General features: G+C 42.2%; 1 protein-coding gene across 2 annotated transcripts in view; it reads right to left on the bottom strand.

Moving 5' to 3' along the window:
• The window catches only part of LOC139643475 (clathrin coat assembly protein AP180-like), a 43,268-nt gene that overhangs the window by 9,064 nt on the left and 11,865 nt on the right, over nt 1-22,339 (bottom strand). For both annotated transcript variants that reach the window (XM_071518623.1, XM_071518624.1), the window contains exons 2-17: nt 15,792-15,934; nt 13,563-13,638; nt 12,965-13,067; nt 12,203-12,296; nt 11,769-11,880; nt 11,571-11,677; nt 11,425-11,466; nt 7,087-7,148; nt 6,688-6,696; nt 5,993-6,005; nt 5,382-5,530; nt 5,128-5,222; nt 4,556-4,570; nt 4,000-4,227; nt 2,567-2,644; nt 593-883 (exon numbers count right to left, since the gene is read on the bottom strand). In XM_071518623.1, the coding sequence (XP_071374724.1) occupies nt 593-883; nt 2,567-2,644; nt 4,000-4,227; nt 4,556-4,570; nt 5,128-5,222; nt 5,382-5,530; nt 5,993-6,005; nt 6,688-6,696; nt 7,087-7,148; nt 11,425-11,466; nt 11,571-11,677; nt 11,769-11,880; nt 12,203-12,296; nt 12,965-13,067; nt 13,563-13,638; nt 15,792-15,934 (1,617 nt within the window). The remainder of the gene's footprint in view (nt 1-592; nt 884-2,566; nt 2,645-3,999; nt 4,228-4,555; nt 4,571-5,127; nt 5,223-5,381; nt 5,531-5,992; nt 6,006-6,687; nt 6,697-7,086; nt 7,149-11,424; nt 11,467-11,570; nt 11,678-11,768; nt 11,881-12,202; nt 12,297-12,964; nt 13,068-13,562; nt 13,639-15,791; nt 15,935-22,339) is intronic.

The following is a 22,339-nucleotide window of genomic DNA, read 5'->3' on the forward strand; positions in this document are numbered from 1 at the left end:
AATATCTAAAATATTGGCCTCAAGTAGGAGGAGAAGAAAGAAAAAACTGCCAGATAAAATTGTTGTGAGAACAACTGCTTTCTTCCCTCTAACTTTTGACAATCTATGTTAGTACTAAGGGCAGGTTAACAATCAAAACAAGTTGAGCCACCTCTGTTGATGGAAGCAGAGTCAATATCTGTCCCTATAAACACAGATTTTCAGTCAGTTGTTTTCACTCCCCAAAGGATGAATGATCAATGGATCAACTTTTAAAGAAGATACCATGGATCTCATTGTGAATTTCATTTCTAATAATCCAATTATTTCAGTTTTGCAGAGGAGGCCAAAATGCTTGATTAACTCAATGATCAAATTAAATGAACTTAAAGGCATCATGAAAAATCAAAAATAAATCTGATATGTAGGGACTGGGCAAGTTATCATCATCACTGTTATCATCATTCTTAGCAAGAGCAACACAATCATCATCATCATCATCATCATCATCATCATCATCACCATCATCATCATCATCATCATCATCATCGTCATCATCATCATAATGCAGGGCAATGCAGTGAGCGGCAGAATGAGAGCGAGAGGACTTTACCACCAAAGATATCTAGAGCGGGGGCGGCTGCAGACTCTGTGGTGGTGTTGTCGGTGGTGTTGGTGGTGGTTGTGGTGGTGGTGGTGGTGGTGGAAGAAGGGGTGGGAGCGGCAGGGGCAGCGGCAGGGGCAGCGATAGGGGCAGCGATGGTCGGCGCCTCACTAGAGGTGGGGGGGGAGATGGCGACGGCAACAGCGGCGGCGGCTGCGGCCCCCGTGTCGGCGGGCCTCATAGCGAACAGGTCCAGCCCTGGAGCAATGTCCGCACTCCCCTCCGTCGTTGCGAAGGGGTCTTCAGGAAGAGCAGCAGGGCGTGGTGTTGAAGAGGGGGAGGGGTGGGGGGGTTAGGGAGGTTATGGCCAGAGAAGGAGGGGGAAGGGAGGGATTGAGGGTTTGTTACAACAACAAACACTGTAAAAAGCATTTTTGTGAGGCAAGACACCTCGGAAGCTCCAAATCAGGGTTAGGTACAAAGAAATTAAATGCAAGGTTACCCATTAACTTTCAATACTGCATCCACAGGCTATAACATGCACTGGCTTACCATTCTTTGATTAACTGCTGACTGTACAATAGGCACTGTCTATAGTAAATAATTTACATAGACAGGCCACAGTAAACAGTATCTAAAAAGCTCAACAGCAAAAACATGTCTAAGTTAATACATTATCAAATTTATTTACCAGAAACATTAAAGGAATATACCAAGTTTTGGGGAGAGTGGCCCATTGGTCAGCTTACCCATTAAGTGATGAGGACAGCAAAATCATCCATGTGTCCCCAGTAGATCATCGGCTCCTGTGCTCCATGCTAACACAGCATACATTTGAGTGATAGTGGGTAGCTAGCATTATCTCATAAATGAGAACCTGTAGCAGCACTAAAGCTAAATGATAAGTGATCTTAGATGATATGTGGCTAAGTCGGTCAGTTTTTTGTGTAAGAGATCAGTCAAATTTTCATGATATGATACTAAAATAATGCACTATTTTGAGCTAGCAGGGCATTTCCCTGTTTCCATAGGAAGTAAATGTGATGAGACTGTGTACTGCTAAAAATCACTGTGGATGAATATGAAATAGTTCCAAAGATAAACCTGGCTACCCCTGGCTAAACTGTCAGTCTTGTTAATTTAGGTAATGCTAGTTGCATAGGCCTACTATCACTCAACATAGCGTATCCTAAAGCATTAGCATGGAGCACCAGAGCCAACGACCTACCAGGGACACGTGGATGATTTTGGTGTCTATGTTCTATGTTCTCATCACTCAACAGGTAAGTTGACCAACGGCCCAATCTCCCAAAAACTTGACGCATTCCTTTAACATGGACAAATATAACAGCACACTGTGTGGGCGCAGAATAAAGTTAATGCCAAAACGTGTTAGATAGTGGTAGAAGTAAAACGACAAATGGCCGCTCTGTTACTGGTGTGTTGCCATAGACAGGCCAGAGCTCCAAAAATGTAAATTATCAATTCTGATTCATAAAAATAACATTCCTTTGACTGCTCCAGTCTTTGTCCTGCATTCATACTTACACAACCAGGCCAAAGAGAGAAACAAAATGGAGTTATTGTAAAAAAGAAAAAGGGCTAAACGATGATCAGTAACATCATCATCATCCAGTAGCATGGGTTAGTGGTATCAAAGCATAATAATAATAATTCTCGGGGTAAAACATAGTTAATAGCTACACTGTGCTTTTTACTCGAGTATTCACCAGGTGAATATTACGAGGAAAAGAGTAGTAGAGATGGGGAGGAGAGGGTCCATGACTGGGGGGCGTTATAGCGGGTTTGGGATGAGACAATATGCCAAATGGTTCTACTACTGTCTCCTATGGAAGCAGAAGCAGCTTTTACCCTAATAAAATCATCAAGTTTGCCTCTTCATGTTTGCACACACACCCATACACACCCACCCACCCATACACATACACACACACACACACACACAGCTGTTTTGTCACCCACCAGATCCACCAAATGCATCAGTAGCGGGGCCCGCGGCCACGGCAGCAGGACCGTCTCCTGGGGAAGGTGCAAATGCATCTAGGGTATTGCAGACGGAAAAGAAGGGGGGGACGCAAACCCAAAACACAACATCCAGGCAGACAGACCGACAGATGGGTGGATGGATAGAACAAAAGATGAATAAACAAATGGAACGGAAAGGAAATAAAGATGAGAGATCAGCATTAGGAAAAAGCAGAGAATACAAGAAATATGCGGCCCAGGAGTTACAGTGATTGATCTGACTCTACCATCAGCGGCATGAAAACTTTTGAAGGGCTGCATAGTGCTGCATTCAGTGAGCACACTACTTGTGCAGGCTTGCGGAATGAGGCGCTATCATGAAGCCGTCACAAGCTTGTACTCTGTGACAAGGGGGGAAATGTCAAGTTCAGCGATGGACGAAGCAAAGTCTCTCTTTGACAGACTAATTGGCTGTTTTCAGTGGAAAACAAGGGGATATTTATTGCCAGTCAAATGTTGAGGCTGAGCTTAATAATAAAAAGTCAAATTATCATTAAATAAATCCAACTACTCATCGTCTTGACAGATGTGTTACTAAAACCCAACGGATGAACATAATTCAGGGTGTCTGCAGGAGGTCCACAGAAAGGAGCAAAAGGCAACACATCCCACAAATAAGAGTCATAATGGCAGATTACTTACATGGCACTGGGTTTATTGATGTGCACACAACCATCACAAAACAGTCTAATGAAGGTTTACTAGCCAAAACACGCTAACGTTTTGTAATGGTTGTGTGCCCTTTAATAAACCTACTGAATGCAAGTAATGCACCATTTTGATTCATATTTGTGGAATGTGCCACACATGATGAGCTTTTTGGCATTGGTATGGCGTAGGAAGACTTGTCGATATGTTATCACAGCAGAACAGTTCAGGAAACTCAGACACAGACAAGATGAGTTTCTCACATACATCACATAAATCTGTAATCTGACTGGTAGAGACTCTGTACAATTTTTGAGTGGTATACAATGCCAATGGAAGTCCTGCCTCTGCCTGTCCCTCCATAGAAAAACAATGGCTCAGCCAGAGCAAAGCAATTTTGTTTGTGAACATGTGTATCGGCCTGTGCTCCTTTTTGTGGTTCTGCTATGGAATTCAAGTGTTTTCTTTGGTCCAGCGCTCCTCATGAAGGTATTTATTGTTGAAGTGCAATCTCTTTCTTCCCTGGTGCTGTTCAGGGAGTGTTATTCACATCCCAATACTGTATATGAACCCATTATATTTTATGCAATACAAGCCAAAACTGTTTACCAAAGGAAACCTAACAAGAAATCGCTAAATGAGGAGGGGGCTATTAGCATACAAGCAGATAGACCGCTGTGCCACGCAGCCTGGTCTACCTCCTACCCTTCGACCACACTGACCTCCGAACAGGTCGATTTCTGCGGCTGCGGTGGTGGGAGGGGCGGAGACGGGCAGCGAGGCCGGTGCGGGTGCGGCTGCAGCGGCGGCGGTAGCGGCTGTGGGCGTGGCGGCTGCAGGGGCAGCGCTGGCTGCTGCTGCAGCATCAGCATCAGCGTCAGCGTCAGCAGCGGCGGAGTCTTCCTCCGCCAGAAGAGCTTCAGAAGCACCGTCAGTAGCAGCCGGGGTCGCTACGCAGATGGACCCGACAATCCAAACCCCACAACCCCAGTCACAAACCCCCAGAGAGAGAAAGAGGAAGAAAAAATCAAAGAGGAAGAGAGATAGGAGGAAGATGGCAGTGTCAAAGAGACTAAAAAATGAAGGGAAGACAGGTGTGTTGTGTGGTAGAGAGAGATTTGGGTGCTGAAAGTGAAAATGTTTTCTGTGCAAATACAGCTCGACACAAAAAGAGCAGAGAGCTCCAGGTAGAAAGCCAAGTGGGCTAGCACTTGTTTATAGAGAAGGATAAACCGCCTGGAGGCATTTCTCCTATTCACTCTGCAACAGAATACTCACCCTCAGCCAAGAGATCTGCACAACAGAAGAAAGACAGAGACAGAGAGACATAGAGAAAGAGTGACGCAGTGAAAAAGGGAGTTATGATTTTTAGGTATGCAATTTTTATTTAATTAATTTGCAAGCTGCCAACATTACACAGAACAACCCTGAAAAAAAATGGACCAATGACAAAGTTCAATAGGGCTAAAAGGCCCCCAATGTAATTTAGGCTTGGCTAAGGCTGCGGTTGGACTCTGGCCATGCTTTAAGTGGAGATGTGGGGGTAAATAGAGGGCATGCCAAAGAGCAACACACAAGCTTTATAATGAAAGCACTCTTTCATTTAAACCACTGGAGGTTCCACATAATTCAAAAGAAAATATCAAATAGCATGACTGCATGTAAATCAGTCATTTCACCTCAGTTCAATTTAATGCAGTCAGCTAAATACATTATTAATGTTATTTATTGATAATTTTTTCTGTAGGGAGCTTCAAGTTTAGGTAATTTAATTTAACAATTTTTTACCATAGGAGCTTCAAGTTATTTAGAAAATGATAGTGATTGTTCAGTTAGTTGAAAGTTCTCACCTCCCCATGCAGTCGTGGAGGAAGCTGCTGCAGCACCTCCTGCTGAGGAGGAGGACATGGGGTCTAGATCCAGCAGGAAGCCATCATCAAGGGCGCTACAGAGAGAGAGAGAGAGAGAGAGAGAGAGAAAGAGAGAAAGAGAGAGAGAGATAGGCAGCATTGACAGAGTGAATCCATTCCTAATGTAATATCGATGCTTGGATATTAATGCGGCTAAGTTCAAACGCTTTGTAATATCGTTGAGTGGTTCTTACTTGCTGGTAGCAGTGGTGGGGGTGGGGGTGGGGGTGATAGAGGGTGGGGGGGGTTTGGCAGGTGGTCCGGGGCGAGCGGGGGGACCAGTGGGGGCTGCAGGTTTGGCCGGTGCAGCGGCAGCCGGCGAGCTGTTGTTGGCCGTCGCGTCCTGCAGCAGAGAGTGGAGCCCCGTTAACATGGTGACCAACACGGTTACATAAGCAGACGTGATTCAACAGCACTTTTACACATGAATTCACAATGAATCACTTCCTATCCCAGTAGAATCTGTCAAGGTTAAGTTAAAAGGCTGGATTAAAAACAAGTGGCAATCGGGCTTTTGCCATCAGGCTGCTTAATCTTTTTAAAACTCACTTTTTTAGACCTGCTTTTATGTAACAGCCTTTTATTAATTGGCGTTGACCTCCCTTTTATGGTTTACTTCTATGTTCTTGCCTTCCTTTTACATATCTTTATCTTGCTCTCATTGCTTTTGCTGTCGATGTTATGCTTTTTTACTCCTTCGTAAAGAGGAGTAAATAACTATGAGTAAATAACTGTGTATTGAAATTGAAAAGTGCTATGTAAATAAAGACAATTATTATTATTACTAGTATAAAACATAGCTTACCTTGGTGGGTGACCTGCAAAAAGAATGATAGCACACGAGTTAAAGAGCTTGATGATGTGCATGGTGAAACAAATAATGGCGGTTACTGAGATGGGAGGCAAAGTGACAGCTTAAGTATCACTTTGTTGTTTTCAGGCAGGCAGGCTTTAGAGGCAATTCCATTTGGAAAACATCTACAATTAATAGATCCACGCTACACTGCTGAATAACACCATCTCGGCCCCGTCTCCACTTCAACAAAGCTTTTCTGTTCAACATTACAGGCAGAGTAAGAGACGATCTTTTGACATGACATGCTCCTAAAGCTTTGTGTGAAAGTTGGGGATGATTATAAGATGATAACAATGACAAGGTAAAAGAAGTTAGTAATGGAATCATACTAACTAATGAGAGGCAAGGCAAATGTCTTATAAGATCAACTGTTTTATAAGATCACATTATGAACATAACTAACACAGGAACAAAATAAATAGTGCATTTCTGCCGTTTTCCATAGAACTGCATCTTGAACAAAATGACAACATAGCAATATTACAATGCTAGTACAACATTAATGGATTGTCCAGATGTAATTTCTATAGAATCGCAGAGAGAAAATCACAAAACCAAACAGAAAGTAAGTTAGTTATCAATACAAAACAATGGTAAATTAATACTAACAAGTCCTATTCCCATTGACAGAGGAGAATACTTACTTATCCTCTCTGTGTTGGGAAAAGATAGAGGAGAGGACATGTTAGGGCAGAAATAGGAAATTGGGTTACTTATGTAACATTTGAGCTCTTTACACCCCTGAACACCACACAGTCCATAGATAATGACCTAAAACACTGCTGAAAGGACACAACTAACAAACACAGGACTATCAAACCACCCTGCACCCAGATCTACATAGAAAAGCAATTTAATGCCAAAGAGATAAACGCATCTTTTGAGTAGCCATGGCTATAAGCGTGAGTGTGGCACACAAGTGTTATAGCCAGGAGTGTACACTAGCACAGTAAATTGACAGGGTCGGTGATGCTTCAGCTATGTGCTGCTGGTGGCAAACCATTCAGAAACAACACAGCTTGCGGATACAGTTGAGTACTTACGGCTTCTTCCCCTCCAGGGTGTTGAGGTGGGTCTCCAGGGACTCCAGAAGACTTTCCGGGGCCTACAGAATAATAAAGCAAGGAAGAAGATATTACTACTGGAGCTATTACAGCTGTCACTCCTGGCTCAAACACACGTTAGGTATGGTCAAAGAGGTCTATAATACTGTATATGCTCCAGGGAAACACAATGGATCGGATCAGACCACACAGTCACATACAAACACTGATCATGGGACTCAATGGGAAACTGGCCTGTGATGTCAGAGTGTGATACCACACTGATCTAATGTGCATGGAGGCTAATTGTATGGAGACACTGAGGAATGACTAGTGTGTTTACAGGGAATATTGTATATTAGGACACATGTACAGTGCTAAGAGTTATTTAAGAGATGGTGGGACCCTGACAGAAACCATGTTACAGCAAGTTTAAAGGAATAGTTCACCCTAAAATGAAAATTAATTAATTATTTCCTCATCCCCATGCCAGGCAAGACTCCACTGAAGTTTGTAGGCCCATCAAACACACAGCGAGTTAGTCCCTGTATCCCATCTCAGCCTTCTAATCTTCTAGCCTTCAAACTATTGAATTTAATGGGGCCATCTTCATCATCTACAGCTACAAAAAAGCATAAAATGTCTATAATTTTTTTCCAAAAAACTCCTGCAGCATAATCCACGTGTTCTGTCGCCAAACAACTGCACTGTGTGTCTGAAAGTCTAACAATAGCAAGCAGAATCTTCCGCCAGAGCGAGTGTAGTCAGTAAGGACAATATAGGGGATAATGAGGTAAATATTGTGTTTGAGTTTTGGACCCACAATTCAATTGTATGGCTACAAAACACTTGGATTATGCTGCACAAGCTGTTTTTAGAAGTTTGATGGACATTTTGATGGACATGGAGGAAGGCTGAGATGGAGTTAAGAGGGCTAATTCGCTGTGTGTGCGCTGGGTCCTACGAACATCAATGGAGTTTCAACTGACATGGAGGTGAGTGGATAATGCCTGAATTTTCATTTTGGTTTGAACTACTCCTTTAAGATTTTCTACACAGAGAGCACACCTTAAAAATGCTGGGTCAGTATAGCACCTACACAGCACTGGCTTATTTCTAGCCAGCACAGTTGGGTTGCGTGAATGGTTCTTTAGAGCACTCTCAGGATAAAGAACAATTTGATCACCACATTAAAATAACAGGGATTATCCTAGCACTTGCCCTGCTATTATGAACTAATGACTAAACTTTTACATCATATGTTGTTTGGTGTGCTGGTTGATCACACTATGGCACTTCTATCAAGAAAGTACACGCAACTGAAAAATAACTTTAACATTTAATTGGGGGGGGGGGTTGTCTTTTTATAGCATGCTATAAAAAGACAACAGTAACTGTTGTCTGTGCATTGGGTTGCTTTTTATTGTAGAAACGATAGAAACCAACCCAATGCTAGGCTACTCAAAAGATGTTGGGTCATACCAATCAAACTGTGCTAGATAGGTGCTATATTACACTGGGTGATTTTTTGACCCTACATTTTTTAGTGTGCACTTTAATTCACTTATAAATTTAAGGTTCAATCTTCGTGCTGATGGAAGAGAACAATGTTCCAGCTAGCCACGATGCAAAGCTGCATGCTCAACTAGGCTAAATGGGACGTTATCACCTCCAAACACGCACTAAAACGGATAGTAGGCTATTCTATCTAGCAAGCTTATTAAGTGAGGTCAAAGCTAAATCAGGCATAAGTCACTAATTCACTTCCCTCATGTCCCTGCTCCATTTCCTGGGTCTACTAACTCAGAGAAAAGACAGTCTAGTCAATGATCCATAAAGCCTTAAGAGGCCGACAAGGCAGACATATTGATAAATGTTTGTCTTTTCACTAAGAGGGATAGACAGACAATTTACCAGCAAGAGATATTAGAGTGTCTGACTTCACCACCATGAACAAAAGAGGATATTCTGCCACAGAGGGAGCAGAGATAGCTCTTTTACTGTGGCTCTGACCACTATAAGCAACAGGTTTCTGGGCATATTTTTGGAATATTTAACTGATTATGACCGATCTTTGTCTACTTCACCTACTCACTACTATATATAAAACAACTATAAAAACAACACACAAGTGGGCAAGAGTGATGATATAATGAACTACACACAGACAGAGAGACAGTAATATCATTCACTCTCTTGTTTGTACCGACTGAATTCTTCCTAGAAGGGAAGAGACCAGAAATTTCTGGCTGTGACTGAGATTAATCCCCAAGTTTATTGCTGTCAGGTAAATCCAGGGATCTGGGATTTATATAGTCTGCACTGCTCAACACACTAATCACATTTTATCACCCATATCTCGTTTTTAAAGACAGGGGCTTCTAAGCCAGGTTGTACTTTGAAGATTAATGATGTTATCCTACTAATTTATGACAGAGTGTCACTTGTATAAACACTGGTGCTGATTGTTGGATAACTCTCTCCTCTAGGACTGGTGTCTTTCAAATAAGGTCAGTGAGCCAGTATTGCTTTTGTCTCCCTTTCATCAGGCAAAAAACAAGCAAAGACATTTTGTTCTACAATCGACTTAAGTTAAGGTTAAGTCTGTTACTCTGTGAGATTAAGGACAGTGACGCCCAACCAGAACACCTCTACTAAAATGGCACTTCTGTGAGCAGAGGTCAGCTTCATGCCTCAAACCTCAACCAGTATTGCAATAGTATCCAGATGCGCTTCCCTCGTCAGGATACTTAAAGGAAAAATCCACCCTAAAACACTTTAAAACTGTTAAAAACAACAGCTACTGGTGATCTACCTTGCATTTCTGGGCCCATTTTTTTATTTAGTGTTGTATTTTATTAGTCCTGTTTTTCTCGATGGGTAAAACTCTTGTTCCACTATTTCTATTGCTCTCCCCACTGACACATAAAACCTACAGCTGAATGCAACAAGTTCTCACTCCATCTCTGAGGGTTATCAAAATCCATTCTGGTACTGTAAATATAGAAGACCACTAACTGAAGTAAAAAGTAAATTATAACACTTCATCACAGAATAACTCCTGGAATGCACTGATGTGTAAGAGTATCTGAGGATGGATTTTTCCTTTAATCAACACATCCCAGCCAAAGTGCACCAATCCAATGTACCAACAAAACACAAGCATTGATAAAAAAACCCTTTGATAAAATCCTTTTGCATGAACGCATGAATTTGACTCAATGATTCTGGAGAACTACACAAAGTGAACCTTCCACCACAAAAAGAGTGTCTCATATGTTGAATCAAGCGTGATGGTGATGGGTTTTGATAAAAGCCTATACCATTATCTCTCCAGCCAGCACCACAGCATGCTCTCCATGCAGGTCATCCATACTGCCATGTTGGAGAGGTGAGGGATAACCTCAGCCTCAGCTATACAGTTTCCATAACATCAGAGTTTAGAAGACCTGTTGGGGACCCAAATGAGAAATCTGCTCTCTCATCCTGGGACTCAGGACGGCCACTTGTGTGATGTGGCAACATACCAGATCACCTGTAGGTCCGTGACCCATGATCAGGAACCAAGCAATCAGCTAATGTTGCAGAAAAGTCAGAAATCTCCTTTAAAGTGACTCATTAACTGTCATGGAAACTCTACAGCCCAGATCCAGGATTACAGTCTCCTGTGCCAAGATACAGTTGTTGAGCTAAAACAACGTTTAGCTCAGATCTTAGCGGCCGCCCAGTCAGCAGCATTTCTCAGCATCGCAGCTCGTCCAATCTGTTCTTCCAGTCACATCATCCCACTTCATCTGAGCGTCTGATGTCTGTCTGCTGGGTGTGCACTTGCTGTGCAGTGTGGTTCAATTCAATGCACTCAAAGAGAGTTCAAATGTTGATCTTCCCTAAGCTGTTTGCTCCCCCAAGCTAGCTCTGTGCACTACACGCTACTCACACTCTCAGCCTGTATGATCAATCTGCATCTCTGGAAGTAAGAAGAGAAGGGGGGCACAGGGCCTGTCAATCACCAGAGAACCACAGCTCATTGGCTGCATGGAGAATGAATGTACACATAGGTTTCAATGGGATACGCCCCCCTCTCTCTAAAACAACCAAAGGACATACTGTAGCATGTCCATGAATGTCTGATTATTATCAATGGGGAGCAATAATGGTGAACACCGCTGGCGAAGGATTACATGGAGACGTTAGACATCCAAAATACATGCAACACCGTTAGAAAAACACAACACTGACATGCTCTGTTAGTATGTGGCCTACAAATACTTCACAGATTCAAAAATGAATACACTGAAAATAAACAAAGGTAGGGAAAACACTATAGGTAAGTCTTACCTGAGTAAGCTCTGGTATATCATTCTTGTCTATTCCCACTTGCTGTAAAAGACAAGAAGACATTTCAGTGGGGACTCAAAGCAACAACTACCAAGCAGTAGAGGAGTTAGCTGATAATCAATGATATGGTGCGCACTGGAGGCTACCTCAGCGATTTTGAAGAACTCAGAAACCCGGGTCATTCGTGTCAGGAATCTCTTGTAGATCTCCAGCCCGTCTTTGCACTGGCTTCTCTTCATCTGGAAAAATTTCTCTGGAGAACAGAGGTGAATGAACATAACTCCCCCATCAAAATAAAGTTATTTCATGAATCCTGTGATGGAGTGAAAAGAGCCATTCCTTACCTAGCAGGTTGATGATGCCGTCATTGTAGCAGGCGTATAGCTTGATCAGATCTTTGAAGAGCAGGAGGAAGCAGGCGTTTATCACTCCGTTGTTCAGTTCCTGTGGATGGACCTGTGGAGAGAAATATAAGAGGCAAACTCTAACCTACAGGAACTCAAACTTCATCAACAGAAAATCCAAGGAAAAACTGTTTGACAAGTGATTTCAAATTTGCATGATAGATATGTATTTTGTCTCTGTGACTTCAACACAGAGACACTTCAACACTGGTTGTAATAGGGTTATGATTGGCATAACTTTCCAGAGTACTGCTACAATGCTATTCATTTTTATATGCAGTTGGCCGCTTTTTCTGACAGTGTTTATTTCAAAGCAGATTCCGTTACATTGCAAGGTGACATCGTTTCCTACAGTATTAGCGAGTGTCACTCACATCAAACTCCAGCAGTGCGTCTATCTGGCTCTGCAGGGTTGGCATTCCTTTCAACAGCTTCTCTACTGACATGGTCCTCATCACTCCCTCAGCTCTGAGATGGAAGAAAAGAGAGAGAGGAAAAAGGTGAGAGCAGAATGAAACGCCATTATTCAGTCCCCTGAAACATTTTAAGCCTGTAGAGAAACACAGCATATTCAATCCCTCTCATCGTCTTTTTTAATTGGGAGCAGCCATGGTCTAGTAATCGCTGTAATGAATCCAGCAGCGTTCCATTGAATCAGCTGACACAGAAAGAGACAGAACCATACAGTCTGTAAGTTTTCACTTCTCCCCACACCTGTCAGACACAGCTATATCCACCGACTCATCTGCACTCTATTCTGTATTCTGCGTTTGTATTTCTCAATGCCAGCCCGGCCTGTGTGGCCAGAGGGACCTTGTGTCTGCCAGCTAAATAGAGCTGTCCACAGTGCAAGCATGAGTAATAACCCGCTCTGTATTCATCCCTCTGCTCAGTGCAGGCAGTACAGCCATGGCCGCCACCCAACATCGGGCCATTGAGTCCATCCCACACACACGGACTGGACCCCGGAGGGATTTGTGTTATTCTGAGAGATGGGGAGGGCGGGTCAGAGGGTGCAAATATCGGAATGTGCTGTAGTCCGGCTGAACTAATAAAGCAAGTTGTATTTTTAAAGACTAAAAATCAATAACATGGCTGAAACGAGGTGGAGAATTCATAGACATGAGAGACGGTACCCTTTCTTGACTCGGCCAAAGTCAAAAGCCATCTGTCTGTAGGCGAAGGCCTTCTCGTTGAGATAGCGGCTGTAGCGTCTGATGAACGTGGACATGTCGTAGCCTGAGGAAGACACACACACACACACACACACACACACACACACACACTCCAATGTCAACTCAATGCAAGGTAACCATGTGTCCTTAAAATGTCTGCAAAAGTCTTAAATCATCTAAACTCAAGGCCTTACAAAGTATTAAAACATCTTAAATACGGCTTTTAGACAATGCTTTTTTACAATGACAGATTTCTTTGCTGCATGCCCATGCTTAGATTAATACAGAACCGGGTTAGTCGCATAACACAATTAGGCTTTATGCCCCTAAACAATTAATTTCCAGGAATGGAGGGATGGTTAGGTTCGTTTTAATGTTTGGTGATCTAGGAATTTAATATAAATGGGTGAAAGGAAAAGGGATGGAGAGATTTGAGAGGGACAGAGATGAGCTCAAGCCTACTGCAACTACCTATACAGCTACAAAAACGATGCGGGGCAGGTATCAGAAGTGAAAATGATGGAGGGCTAGTCTGGTGAAGGAAGGAAACACCACCCACCATGGGAGCCGGTTTTGTCCAGGAAGTTGCTGAGGTTGAACAGGGTGTTTCTGGAGGCCAGGAACTGGATGAATCTCTGCAGGAGAGGACAAACACACAAGGTTGGTTATTTTCCTCTGCCAAGCACTTTTCAAAAAGTCTCTGTATTCAGCTACTGCAAAACCAGCTTTATTCATTCATTAAAATTTGTACTGTTTGCTCCAAGATCATTTGTGAGCGTGCAACTGGTGGTGAATGGGTGCATGGTGGAGAAAAGTAACACACTCCATTCTTATGTACTTACATTAGAGGGATAATGCATATCACCAGAACTCGAAGATATGACTTATTGTTGTTATTAATTAATTGAGGTAGAACTTATACATTTTTGTCTTCATTCAAAAGAACAGAAAAGAAGAATTTTATCCAACATCTCAAATTGCTTGCATTGAAAACATACAGATGTTCAGACACACACACAAAGTTGTAGCCATAAAAGTCCCACTTTTTATATGTCAAACCTGGGAACTGTCTGGAAAATAGTGCAGGCGTAATGCTAGACAGATGCAGGGTGGGTTGGATCCCTGCAATGATTACACCACAGTAGAAAAAAGTTAAAATCTGATGCTCTTCCCAGCAGTCATTGCATATTAGCTTTTTATGATAATCATTTTCAAACAGATGGCTGCATCTTAAATGTAAGAGAGGAGGCTTGTTTCATGTTCACCGCCATTTCTTTGGAGCTGTTCAGCATTATCAACACACCAAAAACCTGCAAAACTGTGTGTGTACCAGAAAGCAGAATTTATATAAAGTGTGACATTATCACTAGTCTTTGGCTTTAATGATTAGAGCGAGGCAGCGTTAAAGGAGCAAAGCAGCAGCCTTACTGAGTGGGAGAGGTGTGAATACAAATCAGACACACGGAAAGCACCAGGCACTAGAGTATAATAAAGACAAATAGGACATCTCTGCACAGGGTATTATACAGCCCAGCAAGAAATAGTGTATTCCAAACACTTCCTAACACACAGACATAAAAATACACACACACACACACACACACACACACACACACACACACACACACACACAAACACTCACTCCTGATGCTTATTCAGTAGCTCCATTTTCATAAGACAGGGCCCAATTAAAGTGAAGGGAGGATAAGAATGAGAAATCCTCCCAGGGGAATTGGTGAGATAGTACACATTTACTCTCCCCCTCCCTATTTCTCTCTCTCTCTCTGTCTCTCTCTCTCTCTCTCTCTCTCTCTCCAGTCAAGTCAATGCTCTCTTTCTCCACATCAGGGACAATACCAAAGCCAAGCTAGTCTCTACACACCTGGTTCACTACAAACAAATCTCAAGGGAAATAGAGGGAGGGGGCTGTAGATTTGCCTGCCAATAATATCCATATATATTTTTATACCACCCTCTCCCATACAGTCCATATACACACTGAAACACTCATATGTGCAGAGAGAGACATGCACACACACTGTGCACTTGAGCTACAGATACATCACACAGATATTAGCACATGCATGGAAAAACATATAATCTCCTTTGTCCTTTGTGTGTGTGTGTGTGTGTGCGTGTGTGACTGACCCCTGACTAGCTAGATCTCACCACCACACTTTGCCTGTCAGAGTGCGGTCATCTTTCTTCATTTGAATCCCACTGTCTCTCTCTTTGCTGTTGTTTCTTGGTCTCCATCCATTACAATCTCTCTCATTCTCTACTACAGAATATTTTCTCATTCTCCTTACATGTCTTGTTTCATGCTCTCTCTCACTCCCTCTTTTCTGTCTAATCTGCTTTTCCCTAGCCGATTTCAGTAGCAGTGTGGTCAATTTGCTGGGCGGTAAAGAAGCATCTGCTTATCTCTCTGAGTTGCCCCCTGGTTGACCATTCAGAGCTTTTGCATTTCTCCAGCTATCTTCAGGACAAATCACGGGTCAGGAGGTCATGACCCCAAAGCAGAAGGTTAATAAGCTACAGGGAATTTATTAGCAGTCTTGTTGCTAATTGCATGGCTGGTGGTGAGCTAAAACGATATCTATGGAGAATCCCCATGTGTGTTTCTGAGACAGTGTTTGTCTGTCACTCCCAAATTTTCCCAGCCAGCCTGGAGATTTGAACCGACAACCTCCAAGTCACAAGTCTGCTTCTCTAACCTCTAGACTGAATCTATGCCTATATGTACTGTACGTGAGGTGTATACAGTATGTGTGTGTGTTGAGCTCACCTCGTTACCGTGCACCATGAGGTGGTGTGTGGTGACCAGGGCTTTGAAGACCACCACCCAGCTGGCGTTGCCGGCCCTCTCAAACAGCGTGTCGGCCATCTGGGGGACGTTCACATTGGACTCCTGGGTGGCCTGGATCAGATCTGAGGAGCAGAGAGGAGCAAGGGGGGTTAGATGATGGGAATTAGCAGTGGAGACATTCAGTACAGGTGCAACGTACAGTACACTGGAAGCCCTTTGAGAATCGATCAGTGACATGATGGGCCACTCCAGGGATGGTGGAAGAAGCCAGATGGGCTAGACACAGCTTAATGTTTAAGACAGGAGCGTGCTGGAATAAATGCCATGTGATGGTACTGGGTTTGGGCTTTGTTGCATATCACAACCTCTCTTTCTCCCGTCCTTCATTGTCACTTTCCACTATGTGCATTCTCATGAAGTAGAAATAAACATTAACACGATGAGTCCTACACTGCAAAAATATTTAGTCATTTAGTCTAGTATTGAGTCTTAAAATCTTATTTTTCTCAAAAGAAGTGAAAAAATCTGTCAGTGAATGAGATATTTTCACTTGTTTCCAATGCAAATCAACTTATTTTAAGAACTTTACAATACTAGCAAAGTGTTAATTCAAGATATTGTAATTTATTTGAAGAACATTTTTAAAAAAAGGTGAAACACTGGAAACAAGTGAGATTATCTCACCCCATTGGCAGATTGTTTTGCTTGAAGCAAATTAAGATTTTACGTGTCAGTACTAGACAAAATTACTTTTTGCGATTGACAGTTTTCAGTGTATGTTTTCCATCTGAAAATGTGAATTCTTCTGATTTTGTCAGTAGAAGACTTAATCCATTTAAGAGTCTTATCTTTGCAAGCAGGTTGGGATATTTCTAACTACAAAATGGTTTCAGGATACTGACATGTTCAAAGATTATGAAATGTATTCAGCTGCAACCTTGGGTGCTTCACACTCTGTCACCATTGCTTGGTCTGAGTCACACCTGCTGCCTCTTTGTTCGTTTCTGCAGCCAGTTATTAACACTAGCACAAGTAGAGGAAGAGTGGAATATTCCACAGCATAGAAAGAGACAGAGAATTAAACAGAAATGTAAAGAGAGACAGATTTTCAGTCATACAGAGCGTAGAGAAAGACAGCCAGGCAGATACAGCAACAGACAGTTAGCATGGGGCACCAGAGCCAACGATCTACCAGGGACACATGGATGGTTTTAGTGTCTGTATTCTAATCACTTAACATTTAAGTTGACCAAAGGGCCAATCTCCCAAAAACTTGGTATATTCCTCTGATACTGAAAAAAGGAGCGTAATCTCAAGCTGTTTCCTTCCTCCCGTTCACCAGCATCAATCAGATAACACCTTGGCCTCTGTGAACGAAAGCTATTTACTGGCAGATAGGAGCGATATCCTCCTTAGCTCTGCTATAGCAAATCTCACAGCATATCGTCAAGGGGGGAGTGAGGAATGAGATAAAGTAGGCGTGTGTGTGGAAAGAAGAAGGAAAGAGACAGAAAACATGACCGGCATCATTTTAAAAGCCTTGATTCAGCTGAGCAGGGCAAACAGAGTGACTGCTATGGAGTCCTGGGACTCATTAATAGTGTCATATCCATATCTGTTTGTTTACTGCCAACAGACGGAGAGGCAGCCCAGCAATTGCTATTGAATTTTCCTCTCTAGCTTAATATAGACTGTAATTGCCTCACACCTCACATCCAGAAATCTGTCTCACATCTGTCATTTGATTTATAATGATATATTCTGTCCTGTCAATGGAGAGTCCAGGCACTGGGAAGTTTTGCTCCAAAATAAGATATCCTATAAGATAGACCTTCTATATTTGCAAATTTACAAATGCTGACCTTCAGGTAATGATATTTTGTATTCCAAAATGAATTTCCAAACAGGACTCTTCAATCTTTCTGTTTAGCAGAAGTGCTTTGATAGCGCTTTTATTGTGTTTTGTATTGTATGTCAAGCTATTTTGCCTTCCATCGAAGACCATAACAGTGTTTTACGTAACTCTGGGGTCAAATATACATGTTTTTTTTTTTTTTAGTTTATCATGCATTTTTCTATTCCCCAAATGAAACCTAATCAAATAGCCCACAGTGAGTGTGCTGGGAAAGATAGATGGATGCGTTCAAGGTCACAGCGCTGTGATAGTTATGTTAAAAGTCTGCTCGCTGTTTTGCTTCCGCTACAATGCTTTCATCATGCAGTAATGATTGTTATGGATGCCTTTCCAGTGGTGAGGCAAAAGATGTTCATACAGACACACACACACACACACAAAAGAAGGATAATCCTTGCAGGGCTCATGAGTCAGCTGCCTGCATCTTCCTACGCTTTTCATCTGAGCTCTCCCCACTTCTCTCTCTCTGTCTGTCTACCCGTCTCTCTCTCCTCTATCTCCCACTATGAGCGTTAGCACTTCTGCCAGACTGTGAGACACAAATGCACAGCCACTCCACATCTAATATCTACACAAGTAGGTGCATCATGCCCAAATCGTCCACATGAGAGCGTAGTGACTAGACAATTCTGAGAGTTTATAGTAGTAAGCTGCAAGATCCTTGTGGTTTTTTGGTCTCCATGTTTGGTGCTCAGCGCTCATTGCCGTGGTGTTTCTGCACTGCTCTTCATAGATCAGCTGTCGATCAAACAGTAGGTCCAGTCATCTTTTTGACATCTTTTTCCTTCTGTTGATGAAGTTTGAGTTTCTTTTCTTTGTCTGTTTAGCCATGGTGGCTACCGCAGCTCATGCTAACTACCCAGTTCTTCTTCTGTTTATTCCAAACAAATCGCTGTTGCTGCTGCATGAAACGTAAAACACATCACTTCCTGTGCGCCAGAGGATTTTTCCCAGGTAAGACCTACCAGAGACCGAGTGTTAGAACAGCAAATGTAAAAGGTTTCATGAACTGGATATAGGTTGAATCACTATTGTGTTACATCAGTCAGCAATAAAGAGTAGCCAAACAGACATTTATTTATTTGAAAATGTCTGGGATTATTACTTGACATAGAATATAATCCTAATCCAGTAGAAAGAGTTAGAGAGAGAGAGAGAGAGAGAGAGAGAGAGAGAAAGAGAGAGAGAGAGAGAGGCAAAGACAGAGAGTCTCAGGTCTGATTGGGATGCTGAACAACACTTCAGCAGGAACTCCTGACTCACTGTCTTCCCCCTGCCTTCCTTCTCAATTATTCATACTGTGTGTAAGAGAGAGAGAGAGAGAGAGAGAGAGAGAGAGAGTGTGTGTGTGTGTGTGTGTGTGTGTGTGTGTGTGTGTGTGTGCGCGTGTATCTCAGCTCAGTCCGTAGCCTCAGTGGAGTGCAGCACACACAGACAGTCACCCTGACTAACAATTACTTACATTTGCATGCATGGATACAAATTCTGTATATTACACAATAGATCACAATTATTGTCATTGCCTCCCGGTCTGACTAACCATACAAAATAGTGATTATCAAGATTATTTTGTCTTCTTGTGTATGTGCTCAAATTTCAAATGGAGCATTTAAGACTGAGACCTATTTTTCATGAAGCATGTGAACAAATCTGGCACTTGTTTCCTATACAGTTTCACCTGTTTCAGGAATGTTCTAAAAACAAGTGTTGATATATCTTGATACAATGCAGAATAAGGCAGATCACTCTACTAGTATCAAGAAAATGGCAGTTCCATCAAGGAAATTCTTGATCTGCATTGGAAACTACTGAAATAATAATAATAATAATAATTGATTACATTTATATAGCGAAATTATATCATATGGCAGATTTTTTTAACATTTCAAATACTTTTCAAATACAATTTTAAGACTCAGTACTATAGATTCAGTGACTTCTTAAGATGGATATTTTTTGCAGGGATTGATCGATTGATTGATTGATTGATTGATTGATTGATTGATTGATGATTGATGTGAATGAACCATGTATAAGATACGTAAGCATGAGCAAAACATCTGAGGATGTTTAAAATGTGGTTTGAATTCAGCTCAGCTACAGTACAGAGCATACTGGCAACAGCATACTGGCCGACTTCCATGAATTCCCCAGTGTGTGTTAAAAATGTGCTGAATAATGTTCCCTGTATCTTTCATCATCGCCAAGCCACTATACAAAGCGGAATAGGTGTAGCTAAAGCGAGACTGACTCACAGCTGTGACTTAAGTAGCTTATTTAACTGCATTTTCAAACTGCCTTGTTCTACAGGGCAGAAATATGAACTCACAGGGACTCTTGGTATGAATGCCATTTGGGATGCTCTTACCTCAGAGTGAGTGATGACTAACAACAAGGTATTGTATGTGATGGAGGCCTTGGAAATAACCTAGGGCTCGGAAATAATTACCATCATACCTCACCTTTATCCTGCCTGGCCCTCTGCCGTGTTCATTTAGCATGAAATGAAATCAACCGAATTCAAACACTTTAGAGATTGGGGCCCCGACGCGGAAAATAGTCCAGACTGAACTAGTGGGTGAGTGCAAGTAACAGCAGAAGGAGCGATAAATATGATGAGTAGCCCTGGTAAAAGCCTGAAGGCGATGTAGAATCAGGGAGGGCTGCCACAGAAAAGTGCTGGTATTGAACCATTGAGAGTAATTGCAGAGTGAGTCGGTCCAGCTGTAAGAGCAGTAATAGCAGGACTAGCAGTCAGTGGCTGGTGATTACAGGAATAGACACATCTACACTCAGCCAGAACCACAGGCATTCAGCTGCATTAGCGAAAAGGAAGACCTTAGAATACATACTTGCTTGCACACACACACACACACACACACACACACACACACACACACACACACACACACACACGCACACACACAGGGGCTCAGTGTGTGGCACCCCAGAGGTTTGGGACAGCAGTCGGCCCATGATGCACCACTGCTCTACTGTGCCACTGTGCTACTCTGCCATCGCTGACCAAGGCATATGGGAGAAAAGAGGGCCTTAAAATACATGAGGCGAGCTGAGTTTAATGTGAGGCTGTAAAATGAGATCCAGTCCACACACACGCGCACACTCACAAACACACACACACACACACACACACACACACACTCATGCACACACACGCACACAGATACGTACATAATTACTTGATTTTGGATTTACATACATTTATCCCAAGATCAATATTTCCACTGACATATCAACAATGAAAGACAATACATTGTTCTATCGACTCCTGTTCTTGAATTTTATACCATTTAAATGCAGTCAAGTAAAGACAGAATAAATCTCTATATATCAAAATATGACATTGTAATATACTTACTTTGTGTAAAATTGTAACATCAATAAATCATTACTACATTCATTTTGAGACATTAGTATAATTACTGTAAACAAATGAGACCATGGCAGCCTCTGCCAGCTTCTACACTGCATTTTACATTGTGAGCCATCGGGTCGATCTGGCAGAAAATCTGCAGGATTGCTTTATGGCACAAAACAGGAAGAGGGCACTGTTCTTCCAGAGCAAACAGAGTGAAAGCATTCAGAGTTTCTGTCAGTGGCAGATGGTGGAACAAGTGAAAGGCAGATGGAAAAATCACTTCCAGCAGTAAAGACAAAGATGCCAGAGAGGGAGGGGGTGGGGGGGACAAGTGGCAACAGGGTTTATGGGAAATGCAGTCTTCAATTTGAGAAATGATGTTACTGATCGTCTCCAAAATCGTCTTGTCTCCAAAATCTGTTCACTGTCATTATGTCACCAAGGTATTATTATTTGACAATGATATTTTGATATTTAAAAATGCTACACACAGCACATTTAACAAGATATGTAATAGAATATAACATAACAATAATAATAATGATGATAAGAGCACCAATTCTGGTGCCACAAAGTCTTAGTAGCCAAAACATTAGGCTAATAGTCTTTTACAACATTTCACAATTTATTAGATTATTATGATGTTGTATTTCTATTTCTATTCCTCAGTGAAAGTACAGTATGTGCAGATAATGTCCTTCAGTTAAAGCCTGTGAATTTTTAGCTGCTATACAAGGTTATTCATGACATGAGGATTACGAAAGCCTTTACACTATTCTGCTATATTATACACTCACACTCTCACACATACACACACATACACACACACACACACACACACATGCACACACACTCCCTCTGCTCTATTTTAGAGCCACAGCACCTGAGGCGTCATTGTGCAGTAGAGCGAGTAGAAGAGAGCAGCATCATGGGTCTGACATGTTCGCATCCTCTATGTTGTGTGTGTGTGTGTGTGTGACTGTAAAATGATAGGGGGGAGATGACAAGAAGACAGAAAGACACCTGTCTGTATGAAAGACCCATGACCAGTCACAGAAACACACACACACACACACGCACACACACACACACACACACACACGCACACATACACACACAACCAATGCTTCATAATGCAACCATGTATCACCATTTATCACCATACTTTCTGACAAGCAGCAAAGCTGACTCAAAAACCACGATTATGCACAATCTGCTGTTCCCCATGAAAAG

The sequence above is a fragment of the Centroberyx affinis genome, unplaced genomic scaffold (assembly GCF_046629955.1).
Source record: "Centroberyx affinis isolate AG114_WGS23_722 - 3 ecotype Tasmania unplaced genomic scaffold, CSIRO-AGI_Caff_v1 ptg000617l_1, whole genome shotgun sequence".
In the NCBI taxonomy this organism is placed as follows: domain Eukaryota; kingdom Metazoa; phylum Chordata; class Actinopteri; order Beryciformes; family Berycidae; genus Centroberyx; species Centroberyx affinis.